We start from the raw sequence: 23,742 nt of genomic DNA on the forward strand, positions 1-23,742 counted from the left end.
ACAGCCCAAGTGAAACCTTCAACTCAACCTGGAGTTTATTTAATTCTCGGGGTGGAGATTGCTGGGCTCGGTTCCCCCGAGGAGGGGGTGCCGGGTCTTATTGAAGCACAAGTAGCAGTTTGGTACAATGGAGTGTGTTGCTGGGCCACCATAGAGGGCAATTAAGTCAACCATGTTGGTGTGGGACTGGGGCCACATTTAGGCCCAGACCGGGTAAGGCTGGCAGGTTTCCTTCCCTAAAGGGCACTCGTGAACCAGTTGGGTTTTTACGACAATCTGACAGCTGCACGAGATGTTAAACCGAGCGGTGTGGAGCCAAGGCTGATGGGAGATGCAAACGCACCTCCGCTTGGCCTTGGATGAACTGGGTTGGCCAACTCTCCTCCACTAGTTACAGATAAATAAAGTGTGCAAGATGTTAGTAAGGTACAGGTCAGCCACGATCTCACTGAATGGCACTACAGGCTCGAGGGGCTGAATGGCCTCCTCCTACTCCCAAATCTAAAACATCAAGCCTCGTTTCACTCAATTATTTCTTGCATGTTGTCCAGTACTTCCCACGATCCCTCAGCCCCACAACATCACTTCCTCCCGCCCAATCACAGACAGAGCACAAAAGTCAAAGTTAACTACAAAAACTTTTTTTTATTTGAAAACAAAAGGCAGATTATATCTACGGTTAAATGACACCTTCGACATTTACACGTTTAATAATTTAGGTTGATATTATGTGGCTTTTTTTTTTTAAAAAGATAAATAGATCTGCATGACTTTCATTTGCCTCAACAGAATCAAGGAATCTTTCAACCCCACAGAGAGAGATCGACAGGTCGCAACCCCGGGTTTTAGGGAAAACTTTTTCTTCCTCTCTGTTACTTATCACCTCGACCCCCCCTCCCCTCCCCCAAAGGTGCCACCTCTTGCTGGTTCCACGGGTGCTGGACACTGCCTAGATGGCCACCCAGATGGCCAGTCTTCATTAGGGAAGTAATTTCTGCCTCTCGGTCGAGGGCCAAAGGAGGAGCCTCCCAGGGTAGCCAAACAACGACGAGTGTGCCAATGCTAGAACATTCCACCGGGGCGTTGGTGTCACATACTCTCCATCAAGTGGAGCCCAAGGCAACAGGAAGACACTTTTGCCCAATGATGGACACAGTCTACCTCCAGGGGCAGCAGGAAGGAAGGCACTTGCGCCTTTGCTCGCGAGGAGCATTGACACAATGAGCAGCAAAAGGGCTGCGTTTGGTGGCAGGGGGGTGTTTGAAAGAAGCCAGTCAATGGGAACCTGAGGCCCCAGCGATCCCCGGCTGTGGGAGAACCCAGTCACAGACAGAGAAGGTGAAGGGAGGGTGGGGTGGGGTGGGGGCGCAGAAGGGGTGGCGGGGAGGGACGGGAACATTTTGGAAAATAAATAAGTTGGGAGGAGGGGGGAGAAGAGTGGAGTGGACATCATCTGCCAAGCTTTCAAGGTCTCCAGTCCAAAGTGAACCAACGCTGTTGACCAAGCCTAGAATGTGCAGTTCAACCACCGGCAACCATGCACCAACTGGGAAAGGACGGCCCAAGTTACTAAAGGGAACGCTTCCCATTCGGAAGAGCCTTCCCGCTCCCCCTTCAGAAGGGCGAGAGGGCCCCTCACAAGGCAAGGAGAACCCTGTGTACTCAAGATCCACTCAATGCTCACTAACCCGAGCGTCCATCAGCCATCAGCAACATGAACCTTTCCATTATCTTCCCGGAAAATTAGAAAACGTATGGGATCGGGTCAGGGCGAGGAGTCTGTTGAATAATCAGTACAAAAAAATATGTACTGCGTTATTCAATTAGAAAACAAAATGTACATTTAAAAAAAAGCTATTAAAAAAATTACAGAGTTGGGCCCACTGTCCACTGCAACCGACAAAGAGTTTCATATAAAATGGTTGCGTTTCCTTGCATAGTCGATATGCCTGTGTGTATCGTAACTTGTACAGAAAAGGTTAATTAGAACAAGTGGATGTTAATAAGTGCTGAATTACCCATTGAGCAGTGGCCTTGGTCGAGTTTCAACGGTTGCTATTGGTTACATGAGAGCGCACCTCGGCCTACAAACTCTAGGAGGGCGACACCGTCCCACTGTGTGCTTTAAAGTATCGGAGAGAAGCCCTTTTTTTTTTTGAGAGGGGCAGCCAGGCTTTGGTCACTCAAGAACGATGTAATAAAAAAAGAAAAGGGTCTTGAGCCAGAAATATCTGCCGATTTAGTGAAGGTTGACAGAAAAGCAACCGTGATTAGTGTTGGGTGAGCCGTCATCTTGGAAGTTCTGTTGGAGGGTTGGATGGGCGTCACATCGAGGCTGGTGTTGAACGTCCGCTTTGGCCGGAGTGAGATGGAGACACGCCGGTTCGAGGGTTGGTCAGTCGCCACTGGGAGGCCTGGCCTGCTGAGGATCGGTCACTCGAGCTCCCCTCCCCGAGGCAGTCTCCTCTCCCTCCCACATCGCAACAGCGACCACACTCCAAAGCTGTGAAGCGCTTTGAGACGTCCGCAGGTCGTGAAAGGCGCTATAGAAATGCAAGTCTTTTTTTCCTGAAGATCACCAGGGCTTTGGCCGACAGACTGGCTCCTCATGGTAAGCGTGGACACTCCCCCCCTTTCCCCCCTCATCGTCGGAAGAAACGCCAGGAAGCTTCTAGATTCAGGTGACTACACCAGAGGGGTGAGGGGGGCGGAGCTGCCACCGCTCGGGCCATTAACCTCTCGCTCGCTGCTCTGGTCTTCAACGCAAGAGTCCAGCCGTCACAGCTCGGTGACGTGCAGCTGGTAACCGGGCAGCGGGTGTGGCGACAGGGGGATGTTGATCCGCCGGATGTGACAACTGTGGCACAGGAGATGCCCCTCCAGCGGGTAACAGCGCTGGCCTTCCTCGTCATTCAACTGGAGCCCACAGTCCTGGGGACAACAAGGCAAGGGTTAGCCGGGCCTTGGGGCATCGCGGACAGGGTGGGCCAACCTCAGCCTCCCCTCCCCACCCCGCCATCCCCACCTCCCTCCCTCCACTTCACGCCTTTCCCCCCCCTCCCCCTCCCCATCTCCTTCATCCCTCCTCCTCCCCCCCCACACTCTTCCCTCCCACCCCACCTCTTCTGTCCCCACACTCCCCTCACCTCCTATCCCCCTCCACCCCACACTCCCCTCCCATCCCCCCTCCACCCCACCCTCCCCCCTCCTCCCCCCACAATCCTCCCTCACCCCCCCTTCTCCTCCCTCACCCCCCCCCCACACACCCCCCCCACTCCTCCCTCCCTTCCCCCCCCACACTCCTCCCTCCCTTCCCCCCCCACACTCCTCCCTCCCTTCCCCCCCCACACTCCTCCCTCCCTTCCCCCCCCACACTCCTCCCTCCCTTCCCCCCCCCCACACTCCTCCCTCCCTCCCCCCCCCCACTATTCCCTCCCTCCCCCACACTCCTTCCTCCCTCCCTCCCCCCACCCTTCTCCCTCCCTCCCCCCCCCACACTCCTCCCTCACCCCCCCCACACTCCTCCCTCACCCCCCCCACTCCTCCCTCACCCCCCCCCCCACTCCTCCCTCCCTCACCCCCCCCCACACTCCTCCCTCACCCCCCTCCCCTTTTCCCTCCAGCATGGAGGGAAATTAAAGCCTTTGAACTGAGCCAGTGTCAGGGCCTCACCTCGCAGTGATAACATTCCACGTGATAATCCTTGTCCATCGACACCACTCGTATAGTCTCCTCAGAACCCTGCAAATAAAAATGAAACACATTCAGGTAAATCCTCCCACGGGTGCAGCAGTCCCCTCTCCCGCCTCTCCCCTCCATTAGTCCCACCTCCTCCCTGTTCATTAATGTTCTCTTCAAAACACTGACTTATACAATGACTCTGAAATAAACATCATAAAAGGGAAAAGGAAAGAGAGGCTGGGGAGAGAGAGTGGGAGGGGGGAGAGAAAATGGGACAGACGGAGTGAGATACGAGGAGAGAGAGAGAGAAAGAGAAAAATGGAGAGAGAGAGAGAGAGAGAGAGAGAGGGAGAGAGAGAGTGAGACGGGGAGGCAGAGAGAGAGAGAGAGACACACAAACATAGTGAGAGAGAGGGAGTCGGAGAGAGATGAAAGAAAACGGAGAGAGGGAGACACAAACAGAGAGAAAGATTGAGAGAGGTAGAGAGAGAGAGATGGAGAGTGTGGAGAGAAGGAGGGAGGCGGGGATGGGAGACAGAGTGGGAGGGAGAGGGAGGCAGAGTTGGTACCTGTGCTGGGAGAATGGGATGTCCACAGGATGCACATTTTGGTGCAAATACCCTGGAACAGGAAAAGATTTGCCACAAATTAGACACAAGTAAAATATACACACAACAATAGAATCAGATCACACAGTGACAGATACCCGGGAGTGGGTTACAGGCTGGAATCTAATCGAGGGGTTTGGATCACGCAGTATGGATCTGTGCCGTTTATCTCCCGAGTTTCATTTTAGGCTGGGCTTGAAGCGGGGGGGGGCTTATTGATTCAGTCTGACACATTCAGTGCAGTGCCGAGGGAGCACCGCACCGCCGGAGGGACAGCGCCGAGGGAGCGGCGCACCGCCGGAGGGACAGCGCCGAGGGAGCACCGCACCGCCGGAGGGACAGCGCCGAGGGAGCACCGCACCGCCGGAGGGACAGCGCCGAGGGAGCGGCGCACCGCCGGAGGGACAGCGCCGAGGGAGGGCCGCACCGCCGGAGGGACAGCGCCGAGGGAGCGCCGCACCGCCGGAGGGACAGCGCCGAGGGAGCGGCGCACCGCCGGAGGGACAGCGCCGAGGGAGCGCAGCACCGCCGGAGGGGCAGCGCCGAGGGAGCACCGCACCGCCGGAGGGACAGCGCCGAGGGAGCGCAGCACCGCCGGAGGGACAGCGCCGAGGGAGCGCAGCACCGGAGGGACAGCGCCGAGGGAGGGCCGCACCGGAGGGACAGCGCCGAGGGAGCGCCGCACCGCCGGAGGGGCAGCGCCGAGGGGGCGCCGCACCGCCGGAGGGGCAGCGCCGAGGGAGTACTGCTGGAGGCGCCGTCTTTCGGATAAGACGTTAAACCGAGGTCCCGTCTGATCTCTCTGGTGGCTGTAAAAGATAACAGGACATGGTTTGAAGAGAAGAGCGGTCTCCTCATGTCCTCGCCCACATTCCTCCCTCAGCTGTGGCTAAGTGGGTAGCACTCACACCTCGGAGTCAGAAGATTGTGGGCTCAAGTCCCACTCCAGTGACTTGAGCAAAAAAAATCTAGCCTCACACTCCAGATTAGTACTGAGGGAGTGCTGCACTGTCGGAGGTGCTGTCTTTCGGATAAGACGTTAAACTGAGGCCTTGTCTGCTCTCTCAGATGGACATAAAAGATCCTACGGCACTATTTTGCTGGGAGTTATCCCCGGTGTCCTGGCCAATATTAATCCCTCAATCAACATAACAGAAACAGATTATCTGGTCATTATCACATTGCTGTTTGTGAGCAAATTGGCTGTCGAGTTTCCCACATTAGAATAGAGACTACATTTCTAAATACTTCATTGGCTGTAAAGTGCTTTGTGACATCCGGTGGTCGTGAAAGGTGCTATAGAAATGTAAGTCTTTCAACCAATCATCAGAGGCAGTCCCTCGGAATCGAGGAAGACTTGCTTCCACTCTTAGAATGAGTCCTTAGGTGGCTGAACAGTCCAATCCGAGAGCCACAGTCTCTGTCACAGGTGGGACAGATAGTGGTTGAGGGAAGGGGAGGTTTTCCGCATGCTCCTTCCGCTGCCTGCGCTTGTTTTCTGCACGCTCTCGGCGATGAGACTCGAGGTGCTCAGCGCCCTCCCGGATGTACTTCCTCCACTTAGGGTGGTCTTTGGCCAGGGACTCCCAGGTGTCAGTGGGGATGTTGCACTTTATCAGGGAGGCTTTGAGGGTGTCCTTGTAACGTTTCCTCTGCCCACCTTTGGCTTGCTTGCCGTGTAGGAGCTCCGAGTAGAGCGCTTGCTTTGGGAGTCTCGTGTTGGGCATGTGGACAATGTGGCCCTGCCCAGCGGAGTTGATCGAGTGTGGTCAGTGCTTCAATGCTGGGGATGTTAGCCTGGACGAGGACGCTAATGTTGGTGCGTCTGTCCTCCCAGGGGATTTGTAGGATCTTGCGGAGACATCGTTGGTGATATTTTTCCAGCGACTTGAGGTGTCTACTGTACATGGTCCATGTCTCTGAGCCATACAGGAGGGCGGGTATCACTACAGCCCTGTAGACCATGAGCTTGGTGGCAGATTTGAGGGCCTGGTCTTCAAACACACTTTTCCTCAGGCAGCCGAAGGCTGCACTAACGCACTGGAGGCGGTGTTGAACCTCCACATCAATGTCTGCTTTTGTTGATAGGAGGCTCCCGAGGTACGGGAAATGATCCACATTGTCCAGGGCCGCACCGTGGATCTTGATGAATGGGGGGGGGGGGGGTCATCAACTGGGGAGTCGTGAAAGGTGTTATAGAAATGTAAGTCTTTCAACCAATAGTACACGGGCCATTCACCTTCCTGCTGTGTGTGGCCAGCGGGCACTGTTGTTCATTGCGTGTGAGGCACTTTGGGGGGCGGTGGGTCTCTGAGGATCAGATAACGTGCAATACAAACACAAATCTTCGCTTTGCGTGGGCTGCACCAACTGACGTCGGAGAGAAGAGAACCCGAGAGGTCAAACCAAACCTGCCAGGTGACTATTCCTGTTGGAGAAGTTGCCATTGTTCTCCTTTGAGCAGAGACGGATCAGGGGAGATTCAACAGAGCTGTTCAAAACCATGAAGGCTTTTCAATGGAGTTACTAAGGAAAAACTGTTTCCAGGGGCAGGAGGGTCGGTAACCAAAGGGACACAGATTGACGATAATCGGCAAAAGAACCGGGGGGGGGGGGGGGGGGGAAAGAGGGGGAGGGGGGAATGAGGAGAATTTTTTTTAACGCAGCGAGTTATGATGATCTGGAATGCACTGGAATTGGATAAATACTTAAAGGGGGTAAATTTGCAGGGCTATGGGGAAAGAGCGGGGGAGTGGGACTAATCCGATCACCCATTCAAGGACCTTGTACAGGAACAATGGGCTCCTGTGCTGTAAGATTCTATGGTTCCTGATCGCAAACCTGCTGGAAAGTGCGCGTCGGGTCGGATTGCGGGAGAGAGCGGGAACAGGCTCCTGCCACCCCCCGTGGTAGAATAGCCAGCTAGCACTCACTGTATGAAGCACAATCACTTGTACAAGGTGCCAAGCCCGTGAAACCGTGGGCCCGAAACGCTGGAGGGGGAGGGGGAGAGGGTGGACGAGAGAGAGAGCGAGAGCGCGCGAGTGAGACCCTCACGTGTGGTAATCTTTGACGCAGTAAATGTTATTGTCCACATCCACGGTGAAGGGCACACCATCCAAGCACTCGTTGCACACCACACAGCGGAAGCAGCCCGGGTGATAGGACTTCCCGAGAGCCTGCAAAATCTGCACACCAACACCGGGACGCAAAGTTAGTTTATACGACAAGATACCAGGAATCCAGCACAGCAAAACCTCCCTCCCCCATTTTACAATCAGCCCTCCCTCCTCTGCAGCCCTCCCTAATAAATGGCTCGGTACGACAGCACAGAACGAGGCCATTCGGTCCATCGTAACTCTGCCACCATTCAATCAGATCATAGAAACATAGAAAATAACAGGAGTAGGCCATTCGGCCCTTCGAGTCTGCACCACCATTCAATATGATCATGGCTGATCCTCTATCTCAACAGCATATTCCCGTTTTTTCCCCATACCCCTTGATCGTGGCTGATCCGCACCTCAATCCGATCTACCCATCTATGCACCACATCCCTCGATACCCTTACCCCCAAAAATTGATCAATCTCAGTCTTGAAATTACCAACTGACCTCCGGCCTTAACAGCTTTTTGGGGGAGAGAGTGTTCCAGAGAGGAAGTGCTTCCTGACATCACCCCTGAACGGCCTGGCTCTAATTTTAAGGTTATGTCCCCTTGTATTCACTGGAGTTCAGAAGAATGAGAGGGGACCTCATAGAAACGTTTAAAATTCTGACGGGTTTAGACAGGTTAGATGCAGAAAGAATGTTCCCAATGTTGGGGAAGTCCAGAACCAGGGGTCACAGTCTGAGGATAAGGGGTAAGCCATTTAGGACCGAGATGAGGAGAAACTTCTTCACCCAGAGAGTGGTGAACCTGTGGAATTCTCTACCACAGAAAGTAGTTGAGGCCAATTCACTAAATATATTCAAAAGGGAGTTAGATGAAGTCCTTACTACTCGGGGGATCAAGGGTTATGGCGAGAAAGCAGGAAGGGGGTACTGAAGTTTCATGTTCAGCCATGAACTCATTGAATGGCGGTGCAGGCTAGAAGGGCTGAATGGCCTGCTCCTGCACCTATTTTCTATGTTTCTATGTTTCTATGTTCTGGACTCTCCCACCAGAGGAGCTAGTTTCTCTCTATCAACCCCATTAACTCCTTTATCATCTTGAATGCTGATTAATCTTCTAAACTCAAGGAAACACAAGACTAGTCCATGCTTCTGACGGGACGGGACAGGTTAGATGCAGGAAGAATGTTCCCGATGTTGGGGATGTCCAGAACCAGGGGTCACAGTCTAAGGATAAGGGGTAAGCCATTTAGGATCGAGATGAGGAGGAACTTCTTCACCCAGAGAGTGGTGAACCTGTGGAATTCTCTATCACAGAAAGTAGTTGAAGCCAATTCACTAAATATATTCAAAAAGGAGTTAGATGTAGTCCTTACTACTCGGGGGATCAAGGGGTATGGAGAGAAAGCAGGAATGGGGTACTGAAGTTGCATGTTCAGCCATGAACTCATTGAATGGCGGTGCAGGCTCGAAGGGCCGAATGGCCTACTCCTGCACCTATTTTCTATGCAGCCTGTCCTCATAATGTAACCCTTTTAGCCCCGGTATCATTCTGGTGAATCTGCGCTGCTCCCTCGCCAAGACCAATATATCCTTCCGGAGGTGCACTGCCCAGATGGGGTCTGAGCCGAGCTTTACACAACTGGAGTAGCACTTCCTGCCCTTTGTATTCCAGCCCCTGGAGATAAATTCCAACATTCCATTAGCCTTTTGAATGATTTAGTGTACCTGTCCACGAGCTTGTAGTGATGCCACAGATAACAAGAACTAACCACAGCAAAACTAGCCTCTCTCTGCCCTCTCCACCCCCTTTAAAATGATCCCCTCCCTCTTCTGCTGACTCCTTGCAGACATCGCATCCTCCAATCGGTACAGCTCATGGAGTTAATATCTCAGCCAGTCACAGGACTATCAATGACCCTTCCCTGGAGTTAAACACTAGAGAGATGGACCAGCTGCCCATATTGTGTGCCCATAGCTCCAATAGGTGATAAAACTGGTTAACTGGCAATATATAATCAGGCTAAACTATAGAGTAGGTTTATTGCCAAGTGTAAATTTATACAGAAGAAAAAAAATAAAACTAGCTGATGAAGAGCAGTATATTACTTAACTTTTACCAATATTTTAAACCATTCTCTGAAACCAAGATAACAAAATGTTTTGGAATTCTTAAGAGTTCGTTATCTGCATATTTGACCGACACAACATGGGCACTCCTGATCCATGGGCCTGCTGTTAGGACATAATTCCAGTGCAGCAACACGAGCTCGAAATATAAGGAAAGAATGCCGTGATCCAGCCTATCACAGGCTTGAGTCCTGACACAACAGCCTAGTGTCTGAGACGAAAACACAAACTCTTCCTCAACAGCCCAGTAAACAATATTGATGACTTCTATCAGTGTGGATAGCAGCAGATAAACAAGTGCTCCGGCTGCCTGGTGCACTGCTCATTATATTGGGCTCCAGACTAATATTGAATCTCCTGTCTGGGAGCAGGGCTACTCTTGTGAAACATTACACATCAGACATCAGCAAGACATCCCCATCATCAAGCAGTCCAATTGGCATCTGATGCCTCCAGATTGAACAATATATCCTCTCTGCCGCCAAGCTCTGAGACAAAATGGCAAGAAAATCATTGCAATCAGTAGCTAATCCTCCATTTTAAAACTCCCACTGCCTACAGTTTCAATCAATATATACAGAATTATTTTTATTAAAACATAACCATTAACAGTTACACTACCGATAATAGATATACAGCACATTCCACACTGTCCCATCAAACACTCCCAGGGCAGGTACAGCACAGGTTAGATACAGAGTAAAGCTCCCTCTACACTGTCCCATCAGACACTCCCAGGGCAGGTACAGCATGGGTTAGATACAGAGTAAAGCTCCCTCTACACTGTCCCATCAAACACCCGCAGGGCAGGTACAGGGGGTTAGATACAGAGTAAAGCTCCTTCTACACTGTCCCATCAAACACTCCCAGGGCAGGTACAGCACGGGTTAGATACAGAGTAAAGCTCCCTCTAAACTGTCCCATCAAACACTCCCAGGGCAGGTACAGCACGAGGTTAGATACAGAGTAAAGCTCCCTGTCCCATCAAACACTCCCAGGGCAGGTACTGCACGGGTTAGATACAGAGTAAAGTTCCCTCTACACTGTCCCATCAAACACTCCCAGGGCAGGTACTGCACGGGTTAGATACAGAGTAAAGCTCCCTCTACACTGTCCCATCAAACACTCCCAGGGCAGGTACAGGGGGTTAGATACAGAGTAAAGCTCCCTCTACACTGTCCCATCAAACACTCCCAGGGCAGGTACAGCATGGGTTAGATACAGAGTAAAGCTCCCTCTACACTATACAAGTGCCTCTTAGTGCTCCTATTACCACTTTCTGTTTCCCACTGCACTATCTTGTGATTTCTCCATGAATTTGCCAGATTAGAAGCTGTTTTGTGTCGTGGCGAAGACTGCTCTTACGTCACATCACGGAGGGCCCTTGCGGCCAGCAGACAGTCTGGGTGGAAGGACAGTCACTGCAATATACTGTTGCTGAATTTCATTATATATAAAAATAATTATAGAAGGGCTAATACTGGCAGAGAGCCCACATTCCTTACCATCTCCATTATCAGATGTCCACACACAAAACATTTGTCTGCTGTCTGCTGGAAGCCCGAATACTGTAAGAAAACAAATATTCACTTTATAGATTCCACACAACGTAATCACTGGCTATAAATTCAACTCAGGTGGGAGCAGCAAATGCTGAATCAGCAGCAATTTTCACTCCGCCCAATATTCACCTCAATCTTAACATTCTCATCCTCGTGTTCAAATCCCTCCATGGCCTCGCCCCTCCCTAACTCTGTAACCTCCTCCAGCCCCACAACCCTCAGAGATCTCTGCACTCCTCCAATTCTGCCCTCTTGTGCATCCCTGATTTTATCGCCTTCAGCGCCTGGGCCCCAAGCCCCGGAACTCCCTCCCTAAACCTCTCTTTCCACCTTTAAAACCTCCCTCTTTGGCCAAGCTTTTGGTCACCTGTCCTAATATCTCCTTATGCATCTCGGTGTCAAATTCTGTTTGATAACGCTCCTGTGATGCACCCTGGGACGTTTTACTACGTTAAAGGTGCTATATAAATACAAGCTGTTGTTGTTGGGACATTCTTTTCGGTCCCCTCTTGCTCTCGAGCACCAAAATCAACTGCCGAACACAGATTGAGAGCAGCTCCCATAGTCCAGGTGACTGTGGGTCCCAGAGATATAAACACAGATTGGTTTAAAAGGCAGCAGGTCAGGCGGGGAGCAGATGACAATCGGTGCTCTTCAGTTAACTCTCCGATCCTTCACGCTCTCCATCTGTCTCCCAATCGATGAGGAATGCAGCCAGCTGGTTACTGATTGACAAGCTCTCCGAAGCTTTGTAAACAGAGGCAGAAAGTACAAAAGCCAGGACGTTATGCTGAACCATTATAATTCACTGGCTCAGCCCCAGCTGGAGTAGTGTGTCCAATTCTGGGCCCCGCACTACAGGAAGGATGTCGAGGCCCTGGAGAGGGGGCAGAGGGGATTTACCAGAACGGTTCCAGGGATGAGGGACTTCAGTTACGTGGAGAGGCTGGAGAAGCTGGGGTTGTTCTGCTTAGAGAAGGTTAAGAGAAATTTTATTAGAGATGTTCAAAATCATGAAGATTTTTGATAGAGTAAATAAGGAGAAGCTGTTCCCAGGGGCAGAAGGGTCGGTAACCAGAGGGACACAGATTGAAGGTAATTCGCAAAAGAACCAGAGGGGGAGATGGGGAGAATGTTTTTACGCAGCGAGTTATTGTGATCGGGAACGCGCTGCCTGAAAGGACGGTGGGAGCAGATTCAATAGTAACTTTCAAACCGGGAATTGGATTAATAATCGATGTAACTATTTGTACTGCACTTTTTTTTGACAGACAGGTGTCCTGCAGGGCTATGGGGAAAGAGCAGGGGGGGGGGGGGGGGGGGGGGTGGAAACAGTGATTGGATCGCTGTTTCAGAGAGCCGGTACAGGTAAATTGACTGCATTATAACAGTGAGTGAACTTCAAAAATACTTCACTGCCTGTAAAGCGCTTTGGGACGTCATGAGGTTGCGAAAGGCGCTGTAGAAATGTAAGCTAAAAAATAGAAATCGCAGAGTGGGGGCAAAGGGTAGTTATTCAGATTGGAGAACATTAAATAGCAGTGCTCCACACGATCAGAACTAGCACAACTGTTATTCAAAATTTATATTAATGACTTGGACTCCGGAACAAGTAACTATCAAAATTTGCAAACTAGTGGGGGGTATAGCCAACACGGATGATGACTAACATAATACATGAAGGCATGCAGACTAGGCAGTTAAGTGGCAAATTAATTTTAACATGGATAAATGTGAAATATCACCTCCATCTGAATGGGGTAGAAGAGTAAAGTGATCTCGGGATACAGGTGAACAAATCATTAAACGCAGCACCGCACGGCAGCAAATCAATTAAAAAATGCTAACAAAGCACTGGGATTTATTTCCACGTGTATAGAATTCAAAAGTAGGAAAGTTATGTTAAACTGTATCATCATCGGCAGTCCCTCGGAATCGAGGAAGACTTGCTTCCACTCCCAAAGTGATTTCTTTGGTGGCTGAACAGTCCGATACGAGAGCCACAGACCCTGCTACAGGTGGGACAGACATTCATTGAGAGAAGGGTTGGGTGGGACTGGTTTGCCATGTGCTCCTTCCGCTGTCTGCGCTTGATTTCTGCACGCCCTTTGCGTTGAGACTCGAAGAGCTCAGCGCCCTCCCGGATGCACTTTCTCCAGCTCGGGTGGTCTGCGGCCAGTGACACCCAGGTGTCAGTGGTGATGTCGCACTTTACCAGGGAGGCTTTGAGGGTGTCCTTGTAACGTTTCCTCTGCCCAGCTTTGGCTCGTTTACCACGAAGGAGCTCCGCATAAAGCATTTGCTTCGGGAGTCTCGTATCTGGCATTGAAACTGTATAGGGCCCTGGTCAGGCCACAGAGTGCTGTGCTCTGTTCTGGTCCCCATATCATAAAAAGGACATAGAAGCACTGGAGAAAGTGCAAAACAGACCGACAAGGATGGTACCAGAACTGAGATGACAGTTATTAGGAAAGATTGAACAGGTTGGGCTTTTTTCTTTAGAACAGAGACTTAGAGGTGACCTGATCGAGGTCTTTAAAATGATGAATGGGTTGGACAGGGCAGGTGTGGAGAGAATACAAAACCAGGGGCCATAAATACAAGATAGTTACTAATAAATCCAATCGGCAAATAAAGAAACCGTTCTTTACCCAGAGAGTGGTGAGAATGTGGAACTCGCTCCCACAGGAAGCGGTCGAGGCGAATAGCATGGGTGCTTTCAACGGGAAACGAGACGAGTACGTGGCGAAATAGCCTCCCGCTACCCACCGGGCTCGTGAACAATGAACCAACTGGGTGAGGTGCTGGGAGAGTGATCGGGGACCAGCGGAGCACCAGGGAACAACTCAATATTCAAGACAACTGGTGCGATTTCGTTACAGAAAGAATCTAGAGTCCTGAGGGACAGTCATTCGAATTTGCTGACTTCACTGAAAGAAATGCCTGAATCGGACCGTACCAGCATTGCTTCTGAAATCGATTGCAGTTGTGATAATGGACATTCTGGCTCCACAACATTTAGATTATTTATGCTTATTGACCCATCTCTCAGCAAGAACCACACAGACAGCGGGGAAAGGGAGCTGGTGTCCGAGAAAGATGATGTCACCGGACTTATTTTAATGAACTATTACCAAATCACTTTACAATTACATCAATAAACCATTGCAGCTTTGTTGAAGAACAACTTGTATTTATATGGCACCGTTAACGTGGTAAAATGTCCCGAGGTGCTTCACAGGAGCGTTATCAGACCGAATTTGATACCGAGCCACATTAGGAGATTTTATGGCAGGGAAGGGGTAGGTTTTAAGGAGCGTCTTAAAGGAGGAAAGAGAGGTTGAGAGCCATGTTGTCCGTAATTTTTCTTGGCGCAAGAAGGGGCTTCACAGGGCATTCAAAAAAACCACGGTTTTTGCATTAAAAAGCTGACTGCATGGGTTCCCCAGAGCGCTGCACAATTGGCTTAAAGGGAACATTGGTAGAGAGGCAGAGGCTTAGGGAGGGAGTTCCAGAGCTTAGGGCCCAGGCAGCTGAAGGAACAGCCATTGTGAAGCGATATAAATCGGGGATGCTCAAGAGGCCAGAATTGGAGGAGTGCAGAGATCTCGGTGGGTTGTAGGGGTGAAGGAGGTTCCAGAAATCTCACTCACTGTCTGATACCCACCAGAACATCACCCCGGAGCGAAACATCTCAACATGTTTCTCAGGATTGCTACCAGTGCCACGTGCTAGTCAGAGTAGGAATCGCAGGATAGCACAGATGAATACATGGCTTGAGCAGTGGTGCAGCAGGGAGGGATTCAAATTCCTGGGGCATTGGAACCGGTTCTGGGGGAGGTGGGACCAGTACAAACCGGACGGTCTGCACTTGGGCAGGACCGGAACCAATGTCCGAGGGGGAGTGTTTGCTAGTGCTGTTGGTGAGGAGTTAAACTAATATGGCAGGGGGATGGGAACCAATACAGGGAGACAGAGGGAAACAAAAAGGAGACAAAAAACAAAAGACAGAAAAGAGATGAGTAAAAGTGGAGGGCAGAGAAACCAAAGGCAAGAAACAAAAAGGACCACTGAATATAAAAGGGCTGCAGGAGGGGTAAAAACTAAAAATCATGGTTTAAAAACGAGGATGAAAACACTCTACCTAAATGCACGCAGCATTAGAAATAAAGTAAATGAGTTGACGGCACAAATCATTACAAATGGGTATGATTTGGTGGCCATTACAGAGACATGGTTGCAGGGTGGCCAGGACTGGGAATTAAACGTACAGGGGTATCTGACGATTCGGAAAGATAGTCAGGAAGGGAAGGGAGGTGGGGTAGCTCTGTTAATAAAGGATGATATCAGGGCAGTTGTGAGGGATGATATTGGCTCCAATGAACAAAATGTTGAATCATTGTGGGTGGAGATTAGAGATAGTAAGGGGAAAAAGTCACTGGTGGGCGTAGTTTATAGGCCCCCAAATAATAACTTCATGGTGGGACGGGCAATAATCAAGGGAATAATGGAGGCATGTGAAAAAGGAACGGTAGTAGTTATGGGGGATTTTAACCTACATATCGATTGGTCAAATCAAATCACAGGGGGTAGCCTGGAGGAGGAATTCAAAGAATGCATACGGGATTGTTTCTTAGAACAGTATGTAACAGAGCCTACAAGGGAGCAAACCATTTTGGATCTGGTCCTGTGTAACGAGACAGGAAAAATAAACGATCTCCTCGTAAAAGATCCTCTCGGAATGAGTGATCACAATATGGTTGAATTTGTAATACAGATTGAGGGTGAGGAAGTTGTGTCAGAAACGAGCGTACTATGCTTAAACAAAGGGGACTACAGTGGGATGAGGGCAGAGTTGGCTAAAGTAGACTGGAAACAAGGACTAAACGGTGGCACAATTGAGGAACAGTGGAGGACTTTTAAGGAGCTCTTTCATAATGCGCAACAAAAATATATTCCAGTGAAAAAGAAGGGAGGCAAGAGAAGAGATAACCAGCCGTGGATAACCAAGGAAATAAAGGAAAGTATCAAATCAAAGACCAATGCGTATAAGGTGGCCAAGGTTAGTGGGAAACTAGAGGATTGGGAAGATTTTAAGCAATAGCAAAGAATGACTAAAAAAGCAATAAAGAAAGGGAAGATAGATTACGAAGGTAAACTTGCGCAAAACATAAAAACAGATAGTAAAAGCTTTTACAGATATATAAAATGGAAAAGAGTGACTAAAGTAAATGTTGGTCCCTTAGAAGATGAAAAGGGGGATTTAATAATGGGAAATGTGGAAATGGCTGAGACCTTAAACAATTATTTTGCTTCCGTCTTCACAGTGGAAGACTCAAAAACCATGCCAAAAATTGCTGGTCATAGGAATGTGGGAAGGGAGGACCTTGAGATGATCACTATCACTAGGGAGGTAGTGCTGGACAGGCTAATGGGACTGAAGGTAGACAAGTCCCCTGGTCCTGATGAAATGCATACCAGGGTATTAAAAGAGATAGCAGATGCATTTGTTATAATCTACCAAAATTCTCTGGACTCTGGGGAGGTACCAGCGGATTGGAGAGCAGCTAATGTAACGCCTCTGTTTAAAAAAGGGGGCAGGCAAAAGGCAGGTAACTATAGGCCGGTTAGTTTAACATCTGTAGTGGGGAAAATGCTTGAAACTATCATTAAGGAAGAAATAGCGGGACATCTGGATAGGAATAGTGCAATCAAGCAGACGCAGCATGGATTCATGAAAGGGAAATCATGTTTAACTAATTTACTGGAATTCTTTGAGGATACAACGAGCATGGTGGATAGAGGTGTACCGATGGATGTGGTGTATTTAGATTTCCAAAAGGCATTCGATAAGGTGCCACACAAAAGGTTACTGCAGAAGATAAAGGTACGTGGAGTCAGAGTCAGAGGAAATGTATTAGCATGGATAGAGAATTGGCTGGCGAACAGAAAGCAGAGAGTCGGGATAAATGGGTCCTTTTCCGGTTGGAAATCAGTGGTTAGTGGTGTGCCACAGGGATCAGTGCTGGGACCACAACTGTTTACAAAATACATAGATGACCTAGAGGAGGGGACAGAGTGTAGTGCAACAAAATTTGCAGATGACACTAAGATTAGTGGGAAAGCGGGTTGTGTAGAGGACTCAGAGAGGCTACAAGGAGATTTGGATAGGTTAAGCGAATGGGCTGAGGTTTGGCAGATGGAATACAATGTCGGAAAGTGTGAGGTCATCCACCTTGGGGAAAAAAACAGTAAAAGGGAATATTATTTGAATGGGGGGAAATTACAACATGCTGCGGTGCAGAGGGACCTGGGGGTCCTTGTGCATGAAACTCTCTTGAGTTAACCTGCAAAAACATAAAACATTAAAACCATGCCACCCGACCTGGGTGACACAGCAGACATTTTCAAGGCCCCTTTTTTTTTTGGTTTTTGGTTTTTTTTTGGGGCGCTAAAATCAAATTTTTCCAGTGCCCCCTATAAAAGGGAAGGGGGACACTAAAAGCACCGGCAATTAAAACAAATTAAACTTAAAAACGTACAATCAAATTAAAATTTGGTTGCCGGGCGTGATGATGCACTCCAGTCCCTCCGGTGCCCACCTCTCGCGGAAGGCCGCGAGCGTACTGGTGGACACCGCTTGCTCCATCTCCAAGGACACCCTGGACCGGATGTAAGAGTCCTTGTGCATGAATCCGAAAAAGTTAGTTTGCAGGTGCAGCAGGTAATCAGGAAGGTGAATGGAATGTTGGCCTTCATTGCGAGAGGGATGATGTACAAAAGCAGGGAGGTCCTGCTGCAACTGTATAGGGTATTGGTAAGGCCGCACCTGGAGTACTGCGTGCAGTTTTGGTCACCTTACTTAAGGAAGGATATACTAGCTTTGGAAGGGGTACAGAGACGATTCACTAGGCTGATTAGAGAAATGAGAGGGTTAACTTATGATGATAGATTGAGTAGACTGGGTCTTTACTCCTTGGAGTTCAGAAGGATGAGGGGTGATCTTATAGAAACATTTAAAATCATGAAAGGGATAGACAAGATAGAGGCAGAGAGGTTGTTTCCACTGGTCGGGGAGACTAGAACTAGGGGACACAGCCTCAAAATACGGGGGAGCCAATTTAAAACCGAGTTGAGAAGGAATTTCTTCTCCCAGAGGGTTGTGAATCTGTGGAATTCTCTGCCCAAGGAAGCAGTTGAGGCTAGCTCATTGAATGTATTCAAGTCACATATAGATAGATTTTTAAGCAATAAGGTATTAAGGGTTATGGGGAGAGGGCGAGTAAGTGGAGCTGAGTCCACGGCCAGATCAGCCATGATCTTGTTGAATGGCGGAGCAGGCTCGAGGGGCTAGATGGCCTACTCCTGTTCCTAATTCTTATGTTCTTATGTTCTTATGTTATTTCCCGACACGGCCCGCGCTCAGAACACGAGACCACAGCCCGCGCTCGACTCTCCGGTCCAGTTAGCACACGCTCGCCACTAAAACCAGCGGCAGGTAAACTCACCAGGAAGTCTTCCTCACAATACACCTTCCCGTTCACGTTGTAGAAAGCCTTCCCTCGTAATCGCCTCCCTGTCGGGAAAAGCTCAGCGTTATACAAAGCAAGATAGTTTATTCCCAATATACAAAATTAACAGGCAGGGAGAGACCAACTACTCCATCGAGCCCGTCTGGGTAATCGCTGTCCCCACCCCTCACCACCCCCTGCCCCTCCCCCCCCCTCCGTAACTCCGCACCATCCCGTCACCCCCACCAACCCCTACCCCCCCGTTACTCCCCCACAGCCCCACCCCTCACCACCCCCCCCCCCCGTTACTCCCCACCAACCCCTGTCCCCCCCACCAACCCCTACCCCCCGTTACTCCCCCACACCGCCCCTCCCCCCCCACAACCCCCCTCCCCCCCACACCACCCCTCCACCCCCCCCCCACACCGCCCCTCCCCCCCCCCCCCACACCGCCCCAAACTACCCCCTCAAAATTGGACACCAAGCGAAAGGAAGGGTTGCTGTTTTTGTATCTTCACCCTCTATGTCTGGTTTGTATTCCCTGGAATTTAGACGGTTAAGGTGTGATCTGATCGAAGTTTTCAGGATCTTAAGGGGAACAGAGAGGGTAGATAGAGAGACACTATTCCCGCTGGTTGGGAAGTCTGGGCCTAGGGGCAGAGTCTGAAAATTAGAGCCAGACCTTTCAGGAGTGAAATTAGGAAACACTTTTACACACACAGGGTGGGAGGAGTTTGTAACTCTCTTCCACAAACAGCAATTGATGCGAGGGGTCAATTGTTAAGTTTAAATTGGAGATTGACAGCTTTCTGTTAACCAAAGGTATTAAGGGGATATGGGAAAAGGTGGGCACATGACGTTAGATTGCAGATCAGCCACGATCTCACTGAATGGTGGAGCAGGCTCGAGGGGCTAAATGGCCTCCTCCTGTTCCTCAAACAGTGTGAACGTTCCCTCCATGACCATGACCAGCCGATAGGGTGGGGTTGGGGATAGCGGAGGGTTGAGTCTATACGGTGAATAGTTTGATGGGTTCCGGGGGGGCCTGCCACAAATATCCGGGGGGACATCATCCCAGAATTCCAAGCCGGAATTCCAGACTCCACTCACCGGGACTGTCCGGAGCGGGGACTATCCCTGCACCTTCCGACTCCGAGGCGGGAAGGCTGCCCCTGAGCAGAGTCAATGTGCGCGCCAAGGAATCGAAGGCCGGGGATTTGCTCAGAGCTGACCCTGGAAATTATCGCACTTCCCACACAGAACCTCGGTTAGACCACACTTGGAGCACTGTGAACAGTTCTGGTCTCCGGGTTATAAAAAAGGATATAGAGGCGTTGGAGAAAGTGGAAGAAAAAGATTTACTAGAACTGAGAGGTTATAACTAGCGGGAAAGAGTGAACAGGCGGGGGATCTTTTCTGTAGAAAAGAGAAGGTTGAGGGGTGATCTGAGAGAGGACGATAGATAAAATTATGAAGGACTTTGACAGGGTAGACACAAAAGATGTTTCCACTTGTGTGTGTGTGTGTGTGTGTGTGTGTGTGTGTGTGTGTGGGTGGCTGGGGTGGGGGGGGGAGCCAAAACGAGGGGCCATAAATATAAGACCGTCACCAATAAATCCAATAAGGAATTCAAGAGAAACTTCTTTACTCGGAGTGGTGAGAATGTGCAGTTGGAGTCAGAGGTGCCATCTTTCGGATGAGCCGTTAAACCGAGGCCCCGTCTACTCTCTCAGGTGAGTGTAAAAGAATACACAGCACTATTTCGAAGAAGAGCAGGGGGAGTTCTCCCCGGTGTCCTGGCCAATATTTATCCCACAATCAACATCACTAAAAAACAGATTATCTGGTCATTATCACATCGCTGTGTGTGGGAGCTTGCTGTGCGCATATTGGCTGCCGTGTTTCCTACATTGTAACAGTGAGTACAACTCAAAAAGTACTTCATTGGCTGTAAAGCGTTTTGGGGTGCCCGGAGGTCATTTAGGTCTATATAAATGCAAGTCTTCCTTTTTTTTTTAATTTGTCCAGTATGTACTTTTGGGATCACTAGCCACTAGATGGCATCACTGCTGGAGGCCATTGGGCTGCACGCAGAGTCACGGTCATACCTCTTGGAGTTAAACAGTACTCAGTCTAACAGTTATTGCATACACAACATTAACCTTGATCCATGCTAAGAAACAGTTTCAATATTAATGGATGCTCCGCAAGTCTTAAAACCCACTCGGCTCAGTGGTCTCCGAGACAGAAAGTTGTGAGTTCGCGCCCCACTCCAAGACTTGAGCACAAACTCTCGGCCGACACTCCCTCCTGCTGAGGAGGAGTCAAGCCAGGTGGCTTCCCTCACACAACTATCGGCAGTCAGTCTACTGTCCAGACTGGAATACAGATGTGAGGGAGACAAAAGCACATCATAGAAATGGGTACAGGAGGAGGCCAGTCAATTAGACCATGGTGGACCTGCATCCCTTAATACCCTTGTCTAATGAAAATCTATTGATCTTAGATTTGAAATGATTAATTGAGTGAGCATTGACTGCTTTTTATGGGAGAGTTTTCCACACTTCTACCACTCTGTGTGAAGAAGTTTTTCCAAACTTCTCTCCTGAACGGCCTGGCTCTGATTTTAAGGTTGTGTCCCCGTGTCCGAGACTCCCCCACCAGCAGGTAAAGTTTATCTCTCTCTACCCTGTCAATTCCTTTCAAAATCCTAAAACCCTCAATCAGATCACCCCCTTAACCGTCTATATTACAGGGAATACAAGCCTAGTTTATGCAATCTCTCCTCACCGTCTAACCCTGGGAGCCCTGGTAACATTCTGGTGAAACTGCACTGCATTCCCTCCAACGCCAATATATCCTTTCTAAGAAGCGGTGCCCAGAACTGTACACAGTTCTCCAGATTAGAGGGGAGTTGAGGAGAACTTTTTTCACCCAGAGGGTGGTGGGGTCTGGAACTCACTGCCTGAAAGGGTGGTAGAGGCAGAAACTCTCACCACATTTCAACAGTATTTGGATGTGCACTTGAAGTGCCATATAGATTTATGAAAGGGAAATCATGCTTGACAAATCTTCTGGAATTTTTTGAGGATGTAACTAGTAGAGTGGACAAGGGAGAACCAGTGGATGTGGTGTATTTGGACTTTCAAAAGGCTTTTGACAAGGTCCCACACAAGAGATTGATGTGCAAAATCAAAGCACATGGTATTGGGGGCAATATACTGACGTGGATAGAGAACTGGTTGGCAGACAGGACGCAGAGAGTCGGGATAAATGGGTCCTTTTCAGAATGGCAGGCAGTGACTAGTGGGGTGCCGCAGGGCTCAGTGCTGGGACCCCAGCTCTTTACAATATACATTAATGATTTGGATGAAGGAATTGAGTGTAATATCTCCAAGTTTGCAGATGACACTAAGCTGGGTGGCAGTGTGAGCTGTGAGGGGGACGCCAAGAGGCTGCAGGGTGACTTGGACAGGTTAGGTGAGTGGGCAAATACATGGCAGATGCAGTATAATGTGGATAAATGTGAGGTTATCCACTTTGGGGGCAAAAACACGAAGGCAAAATATTATCTGAATGGTGGCAGGTTAGGAAAAGGGGAGGTGCAACGAGACCTGGGTGTCATGGTTCATCAGTCATTGAAAGTTGGCATGCAGGTACAGTAGGCGGTGAAGAAGGCAAATGGTATGTTGGCCTTCATAGCTAGGGGATTTGAGTATAGGAGCAGGGAGGTCTTACTGCAGTTGTACAGGGCCTTGGTGAGGTCTCACCTGGAATATTGTGTTCAGTTTTGGTCTCCTAATCTGAGGGAGGACATTCTTGCTATTGAGGGAGTGCAGTGAAGGTTCACCAGACTGATTCCCGGGATGGCAGGACTGATATATGAGAAGATACTGGATCGACTGGGCCTTTATACACTGGAGTTTAGAAGGATGAGAGGGGATCTCATAAAAACATATAAAATTCTGACGGGACTGGACAGGTTAGATGCAGGAAGAAGGTACCCGATGTTGGGGAAGTCCAGAACCAGGGGACACAGTCCAAGGATAAGGGGCAAGCCATTTAGGACTGAGATGAAGAGAAACTTCTTCACTCAGAGAGTTGTTAACCTGTGGAATTCCCTACTGCAGAGAGTTATTGATGCCAGTTCAAGAGGGAGTTAGATATGGTCCTTAGGGCTAAAGGGATCAAGGGGTATGGAGAGAAAGCAGGAAAGGGGTTCTGAGGTGAATGATCAGCCAAGATCTTATTGAATGGTGGTGCAGGCTCGAAAGGCCTAATGGCCTACTCCTGCACCTATTTTCTATGTTTCTATGTTAACCTGCAGAGCTACGGACCAAGAGCTGGGAAGTGGGATTAGGCTGAATAGCTCTTTGTCAGCTGGCACGGACACGATGGGCCGAATGGCCTCCTTCTGTGCCATAAACTTCTCTGATTCTACTTGGTCTCACTAAGGCTTTGTAGAACTGTAGTTCCGAGGGAGCAATGGAGAAAAAAGAGCATAGACGTGGAAACGAGAGAATCGGCACAATTAAACGGGCAACGGGGAGGTGGGTTACTCACCACAGGAGCAGCAGATGAAGCAATTGGTGTGGTAGAGATTGCCCATGGCTTGACAGGCCTGGCTCGCTCCATACACCCCCTTCCTGCATTTCACGCAGATCCCTGTGGGGAGAAAACAAACACAAACATGGAGTTTACTTCGACAACAATTAGGTTTGCCTCGGTGCCTGTCCCTTTAAATCCACTTGCAATGCGCAAGGAGTTTCAAAATCTACAACCCCACTCCCTCCCACTCCTCAGGCTAAACCAGTAACAAATGTCACAAGGTTTCGCCAGATGTCTGCACAGGCTTGAGAGAGAAACCAAGTCATAAACAGTCCTCTGTGATCATAGGATCAGGAGGAGGCCATTCAGCTCCTCGAACCCGGTCTGCCATTCAATGAGATCTGTATCTTAACTTGGCTCCATATCCTTAACTAGCAAAAAATCTGTCGCTCTCAGATGTGAAATGATTAATTGAGCGAGCATCGACATTTCTACCACCCTGTGCGTGAAGGAATGTTTCCGAACTTCTCCCCGAACAGCCTGGCTCGGATTTCAAGGTTATGGTCGGCGTGACCAACAGCTTCTTTCT

At 49.5% G+C, this 23,742-nt stretch overlaps 2 protein-coding genes across 2 annotated transcripts in view; both read right to left on the bottom strand.

Annotated features, from left to right (window-relative positions):
* Positions 1–667: 667 nt before the first annotated feature.
* Positions 668–23,265, bottom strand: LOC139278374 (Wilms tumor protein 1-interacting protein homolog). Its single transcript, XM_070897049.1, has 7 exons — positions 23,169–23,265; positions 18,603–18,670; positions 11,038–11,100; positions 7,347–7,477; positions 4,251–4,302; positions 3,673–3,741; positions 668–2,931 (listed from the first exon to the last, which is right to left on the bottom strand). The coding sequence occupies exons 1-7, from the start codon at positions 23,212–23,214 to the stop codon at positions 2,779–2,781; spliced, it is 582 nt and encodes a 193-aa protein (XP_070753150.1). The 5' UTR covers positions 23,215–23,265; the 3' UTR covers positions 668–2,778.
* uba2 (ubiquitin-like modifier activating enzyme 2) overlaps positions 23,259–23,742 on the bottom strand; it is a 53,443-nt gene continuing 52,959 nt past the window's right edge. Inside the window, exon 18 of the mRNA XM_070896874.1 lies at positions 23,259–23,270. Within this exon, the coding sequence (XP_070752975.1) occupies positions 23,259–23,270 (12 nt within the window). The remainder of the gene's footprint in view (positions 23,271–23,742) is intronic.

Source organism: Pristiophorus japonicus, chromosome 13 (genome assembly GCF_044704955.1).
Source record: "Pristiophorus japonicus isolate sPriJap1 chromosome 13, sPriJap1.hap1, whole genome shotgun sequence".
Taxonomy (NCBI): Eukaryota; Metazoa; Chordata; class Chondrichthyes; family Pristiophoridae; genus Pristiophorus; species Pristiophorus japonicus.

What these genes read in the sequence shown, in the direction of transcription:
- LOC139278374 (XM_070897049.1), bottom strand. Translation starts at nt 23,214, where the DNA reads ATGGGCAATCTCTACCACACCAATTGCTTCATCTGCTGCTCCTGTG. An exon ending in CTTCATCTGCTGCTCCTGTG is followed by an intron (nt 18,671 to 23,168) that starts GTGAGTAACCCA and finishes TTTTCCCGACAG; the next exon opens with GGAGGCGATTACGAGGGAAG. An exon ending in TGCGTCAAAGATTACCACAC is followed by an intron (nt 4,303 to 7,346) that starts GTGAGGGTCTCA and finishes TTCCTGTTCCAG; the next exon opens with GGTATTTGCACCAAAATGTG.